Here is a 7,049-nt window from a genome sequence, read left to right on the forward strand (position 1 = left end):
TTCAGAGGAAACAGTTGTGTTCAACAGAGACGGGGAAGCTTCAGATGAGAAACAGTGTGGTTCAAGCAGAGACTGAAGCTTCGAGAGAGAAACAGTGGTGTTCAACAGAGACTGAAGCCTTCAGAGGAGAACATGTGTTTCAACAGAGACTGGGAAGCTTCAGAGAGAAACAGTGGGGTGTTCACAGAAGACTGAAGCCTTCAGAGAGAAACCAGTGGGTGTTCAACAGAGACTGAAGCACACGGAGAAACAGTTGTGTTTAACAGGAAGTGTTGATTAGTAAACCATGAGTGGTTGTGCCTGCTCTCGTTGGTGAAGCAAGCGACTCACTGCGGCTGCTGAAGACATCTTTGTTCTGTTGAAAGAACGATAGCAGAGTTACGAGGAGGAACTGGTCTCGTTCAAAACAGGAGAACGTAGAGACAACCGGAAACTAACTGGACCGCTGTTTTACAGCCTCAGCTTCAGATCCACAGAGCAGGTCTGTTCCCTCTTTACTAACTCTCTTTTTATTCACTCTCTCCAACTCTTTAGACTCTTTATTGTTGTCTCTGCCATCTGACACTCTATTTGACACCATTTTCATATTTCTGGAGTAATTATACAGTTTTTGATTAGAAGCGGTTGGACCTCCTTTTTGCCTTCAGAACTGCCTTAATTCTTTGTGACATAGATTCAACAAGATGCTGGAAACTTTCCTCAGAGATTTTGCCAGGTCTGTCGGCTGATTCCAATCTCTCTTTCCACCACATCCCAAATGGGCTCTATAGGATTTAGATCAGGTGACTGTGGCCATTGGAGAACAGTGAACTCATTGCCATGTTCAAGAAACCGATTGGAGATTATTAGAGCTTTGTGACATGGGGTGTTATTCTGCTGGAAGTAGCATCAGAAGATGGGTACACTGTGGTCATAAAGGGATGGACATAGTCAGGAACAATATTCAGGTAGGCTGTGGCGTTTAGACGATGATCAATTGGTTGTAAGCGGCCCAAAGTATGCCAAGAAAATATCCCCCCCAACATTACAACACCACCTCCAGCCTGAACCGTTGATACAAGGCAGGATGGATCCATGCTCTCATGTTGTCTTCTGACCCTACCGCCTGAATGTCGCAGCAGAAATTGTCTTGTGCATACCTTTGTTGTAAGAAGTGGTTGTCTGAAAAATTCAGCATTTTAGAAAAAAAGTCAGGATTTGGACAATTAAGTTATTATGGGATTTGCGGAAAATGTCTAGTTCAGAATTGTGTGGTTTAAAAAATAAGTCAAAATTCTGAGGTCAGAATTTTTAGATTTTCTGAAAAATTCAGCATTTTAGAAAGTCAGACTTTGGAGAAAAAAGTAATTATTCTGAGTTTTCCAGAAAAAAGTCAAGATTCTGAGAAGCAAAGTCAGAATGTTGCTGACTTTGCAGCATTTTAGAAAAAGTCAAAATGTTGGGAAAAAGTCAGACTTTGGAGAATTATTATTGTCGAGATTCTATGTATTGTCGAGAGGAAGATGAGGCACACGAGACCCAACAATGCAGACGAGTTGAAGGCCGCTAGTGAAGCAACCTGGGCTTCCATCACAACTCAGCAGTGCCACAGACTGATAGTCTCCATGCCACGCCTTATTGATGCAGCTATTCATGCTAAAGGAGGTCCAACCAAGTACTGACAGCAGGAACATTAACATACTTTTCAGAAGGCCAGCATTTCTATATTATTAAAAAATCAGTTTTTGTATTGGTCTTATGTTATATTCACATTTTCTGAGATGCTGAATTTTGGCTTTCATTAGCTGTAAACCGCAATCATCAAGATTAAAACGCTGGAAATAATCCCTTTGTATCTGATGAATCTATGTGATGTATGAGTTTAAACTTTATAAATTGAATTACTGATATAAACTCCCTTTTCCATGATATTCAATTTATTAAGAAGCAACTCCAACACCAGTTCTCAGCTAACGACTCTGCAGACAGGTCACAAACTGTAAGGCTAAGGCCTCACACTCCGTGAACGGCCGACGCCTTGCTAAGCGGCAGTGAAACTACGTTTTTTGATCAGCTAGAGTACTAACTCACCTGTTGTCCTGAAACTCCAGGGCATCTGGAAAAGCATTTAAAATGAGGAATGGATAAGGGCTGCAAAGTTAATCAAGTGTTACTCATGGTAATATTTTAAATTCTAATACTCTACAGTTTCTCTGAATATGTGTTTCCTGTTTCCTGCAGACGTCCAGCAGCTGGTGGTGGTTGAAGAAGAGGTTCCCCCTGAACAGCAGGAGTGGAGCTCCAGTCTGGACCAGGAGGACCCAGAGCCCCCCCCACACATTAAAGAGGAACAGGAGGAACTCTGGAGCAGTCCGGAGGGAGAGCAGCTTCAAGCGCTGGAGGAGGCTGATATCACCAAGTCCACATTCACTCCTGTCCCTGTGAAGAGTGAAGATGATGAGGAGAAACCTCAGTCCTCTCAGCTTCATCAAAGACAAACTGAACACCTGGAAACAGAAGCTGATGGAGAGGACTGTGGAGGACCAGAACCAGCCAGGAACTCAGATCCAGACAGACATTTACAACCAGAGACTGAGGTCAACCCTGGAGACGCTTCTGAACCTGACACTGAAAACTCTTCTGAACCTGACACTGAAGACAGGGCTGATTGGAAGGAGACCAGAGAACCAGGTTCAAAGTCTCAGAAAAATAAACAAGACCCTGTCAGTGATTCAGGACGTAGTGCAGGAGAGAATACATTTGGCTGCTCTTTGTGTGAGAAAACGTTTACACAGAGAGGAACTTTAAATCGGCACATGAGAAACCACACAGGAGAGAAAACATTTGGCTGCTCAGTTTGTAAGATATCTTTTGCACAGAGAGGAAATTTAAACAAACACATGAGAATCCACACAGGAGATAAACCATTCATCTGCTCAATTTGTAAGAAATCTTTTGCACAGAGAGGATATTTAAGGAAACACATGAGAATCCACACAGGAGAGAAACCATTCAGCTGCTCAATTTGTAAGAAATCTTTTGTAGAGAGAGGAGATTTAAAGAAACACACGAGAGTCCACACACGAGAGAAACCATTCATCTGCTCAATTTGTAAGAAATCTTTTGCAGGGATTGGAGATTTAAAGAAACACATGAGAATCCACACAGGAGAGAAACCATACAGCTGCAGTGTTTGTGACAAAAGATTCAACCGGAGTCATCACATCAAATTCCATAAGTGTGTTGGTCGTCAGTCCTCACAGCTTCATCAAACTCAAACTGAGGAGAACAGAGAGGCAGAGCCTCCAGCCAGCAGCTCAGCTGAACACATGGAAACAGAAGCTGATGGAAAGGTCTGTGGAGGACCAGAACCAGCCAGGAACTCAGATCCAGAGTGTTAGAGCCATCTTCCTTTTGTTATTATTGTCTGAATGTTAAGCTTAATAATAATATAAATTAGATTAAACTCTCACTTATCAGGTATTTTTGTGAGTCACACTATGTTCTTGGAAATATTAATGACTTTATTTCATGTAGATTAATTAAAGAAAAAGAAACAATGGATCCTGATAATCCTCCAGCTAATGTTGCCGTGGCAGAGGAGAGATTTAAAACTCTCGAATAGGAAAACTTGGAGCATGCACCCGCAGAATGAATGAATTTAAAGCATTACTGGTGCAAGGGGGAAATATGGAAAAGGTGGATAAAGCTGTTGCAATGTTCAAGATGTTACTCAATGAATTCATGGAGTGTCATGGACTTTTTCAAATGCTTTTATCTGAGGAAATAAGGGAAACTGAGAGAATGGATTGGTATGAACCAAACATGTCTGCATTCACGAATTTCCTTAAGGATGTGGAAAAGCTCTCAAATGGATCCTCAGATACTGATTGAACCCCATGACAGTGTTTCCAATGCATCAGCCAGGAGGAGCTCAAAAGCAGGATCAACAACTTATTCTGCTTCCTCAACCCACCTCAAAATAGCCACAGAAAGAGCTGCCCTCCTTGCCCGGGCAGCAGGATTAAAGGAAAAGCATGCATTTGAAATTGAAAAGGCTCAACTGCAAGCTAGATCCTGTTGGAGCAATGAGGACGGTGGTATGAAGCCCACCTCGGCTCCGCGCGTCCCTTGATGAGCTGGTCAAATTATAAAAGAAGGAATTCGAAACACCAGGATAAAGGATAAACAATAAACAATAATCTGTTTTAATGGCAAAAAACAACAATACACTTTAAAGGGGTACCCCTGCTCTGGTCCGAGTGCTGTTTGATCTTACTATCTTGGCAGCAGGAGGAAAAAGAAACCGGACCAAGGACACAACAGGGATACATGCAATTCCAACGGGAGGAGTTGTGTCCGATGCTCCTCCCATAGCAGTCATCCATTGGGAGATACAAAAACGATGGCCTGTCGCAACGAATCAGCACGAGCCAGCCGAGGCGACCCTGAAATAAGAGTCTCTTAAGTTTGAGGTATTTTGCATAGACTTCCTTCTCTCCAGCCCCCTCACCCATCAGTTCAATACACACAGCTCCACACACCCTTGGCATTTTTAAGATATGTCTAAGATATAATTGTTTATAGTTGGCTAATACAAGTAAGTTACTTTAATTTCAATACTAACAAAGAAAACATTACCTCTGCTCTTAAGCAGTCCTACAGCAATGCGAGAAATAGTATAACTTTACAGAAAACATATATATATAGGACTCTTTGACAGAACGCACACACATTTTACTCTGCTGCCTTCCAGATGTTTGCCACGCCGTGTCCAAATAAGGATATCTCATCTCTCACATCTCCACTACTCTTAACACAAATGTTTCACTTCTCATATTTCCAGCTTCTTGTTATACAGACTGCTACTATTTGATACAAAGTAATTAAGCCCACACATATGTTTAAGCAAACTCATAGCTGGATACTGGGAACACAGGTTACTTCAATAATCTGAACGAATGGAAATGGAAGTGAGCCTAGCTGAATCTGATGCAAACATGAAAGTCCTGGAGCATTTTGAGACTGGTTCACAAAATCCAACACAAGCGAAATATGATAGCATGAATGACTATTTAAAAAGCTACAGAGTAAAATCAGATATGTCAATGGATGCAGAGCCTTCTCCAATTACCTTTGCTGAGTTTGGACCTATTCCCAAAACACCACTTCAAAGGCTTCTATACCAACAACCAAAACTACCAGAAAATATTGGTAATACAAACCATGTTATGTTACATGTGTAACTAATGTCCTGCAGGTCACCCTTGAAAAAGAGATCTTTTGATCTCAAGGGGCTTTCACCTGGTTAAATAAAGGCTACAAACAAAAGCTCTCAACACACAGCTAGAGATGCAGGAATTACAGGGACAAATAATAATGTATAATAACAATTTCTTGACTGTGATGCAGAGACAAAATGATATTGTTAATTTACTTGTACTTCAACAAAAACAAACATCACTGCCCAGCAGAGAAATCCCAGTTTTTGATGGCAATCCCCTGAATTATCAAATATGTATGAGGGCATTTCAACATGGCATTGAGGAGAAAACCACCAGTAACCAGGATCGATTATATTACCTGGAACAATATACTTCGGGATCCTGCAGAGAACTGGTGAGAAGCTGCCTTCATATGGATGCTAATAGTGGCTTTGCTGAAGCTAAGAGACGGCTAAATGTGCTTTTTGGAGATGTACTCAAGATAGCAAACGCATATATGGGAAAAGCTCTCAACTGGAACACTATAAAGGCAGAGGATGGAAAGTCACTGCACTGTTATGCACTTTTTCTGAGAGGCTGCTGTAATGCAATGAGGGATCTGCAGGACATGGAGGAGCTGGACCTGCCATCCAACCTACGGCTCATTCTTTCAAAGCTACCTTACAAACTAAGGGAGAAGTGGAGAATAGCAGCTACATTCTGGATCGGAGCCGTCAAAGAGCAAGATTGCATGACCTTGTTGTATTTATTGAAAGACAAGCTAAAATACTTCAAGACCCTCTCTTTGGTGACATTCACGATCATCAATTTAACAGTACAAAGACTTTCATTACAACTCCTGCTGATTTAAGTCGAAATAAGTGCAAGGGAAGCAGTTTTGCTACCACAGTGGCTATAGTGTCAGACAGCCATGCAGAGAAACCCAAAGAAGACAAATCCCCTCTTAAAAGCTACATTTCCTCCACTAACAATGACACCTCATGTACCTTTTGTACCAGCATGCATCCTTTAGCTGAATGCCATACAATACATTCAATATCTCATGAAGCTAAAAATGGAGTTTCTGAAAGAGAAAGGACTATGCTTTGGCTGCCTGAAGGTGGGGCACTTGAGCAGGAACTGTAACAGGAGAATGACTTGTCAAATCTGTCATGCTAAACATCCAACTATTCTGCACATTAAAAGATCTTCAAAGCCTGAAACTGAGAACTTTAAACATGGTAAGGCAGAGCAGCAGAGTGGGGGAGCAAGGCCTGATGAGACATCCATCAGCAGTGCTCTTGTTTCAGTAGGAGAAGGTGAAGGAATTGGGGCTGGTAAAGACAGCATACTTGCCATAGTGCCAGTGAAGGTGAAACTCTGCCATGGAAATAAAAGTATACTGACCTATGCATTCCTGGACCCTGGTAGTACCGACACATTTTGCACAGAGGGGCTCATGAGGCAGCTTGGTGCTAGAGGACGGAGAACTGAAGTCCTTCGTCAAACAATGGCAACAGAGAAAACAGTCAGGAGTTTTGAGGTAACAGGTCTAGAAGTGGGCAATGTGGAAGATGGCAAATATATAAACTTGTCAGAACAAAATCCCTGTTACCAAAAGAAACATTCTTACCCAGGTGGACCTCAAGAAATGGCCTTATCTGCAGGAAATCCAAATAAGAGAATTAGATGCTGACGTGGGACTTCAGGCTATGGAACAATGGAAAGTTATAAATACCCAAGGAAATGGCCCATATGCAGTGAAAACACTGTTAGGATGGGTAGTTAATGGTCCATCTAATGCTTCCACAGATCCGGATGATGAAAACCCTGTGGCAGTAGTGAACAGGACCTCAATTGTTCACC

The 7,049-nt window shown here is 41.9% G+C and overlaps 1 protein-coding gene across 1 annotated transcript; it reads left to right on the forward strand.

Annotated features, from left to right (window-relative positions):
* Positions 1–420: 420 nt before the first annotated feature.
* On the forward strand, positions 421–4,433 carry LOC117546302 (zinc finger protein 32-like; the record flags this gene model as incomplete). The annotated part of the gene is made up of 2 exons (XM_034216490.1): positions 421–481; positions 2,221–4,433. Coding segments are annotated over 2 exons (1,221 nt in total), but the record flags the coding sequence as incomplete, so codon positions are not given.
* Between the last annotated feature and the right edge of the window lie 2,616 nt (positions 4,434–7,049).

This window comes from Gymnodraco acuticeps, unplaced genomic scaffold, assembly GCF_902827175.1.
Source record: "Gymnodraco acuticeps unplaced genomic scaffold, fGymAcu1.1, whole genome shotgun sequence".
NCBI classification, from domain to species: domain Eukaryota; kingdom Metazoa; phylum Chordata; class Actinopteri; order Perciformes; family Bathydraconidae; genus Gymnodraco; species Gymnodraco acuticeps.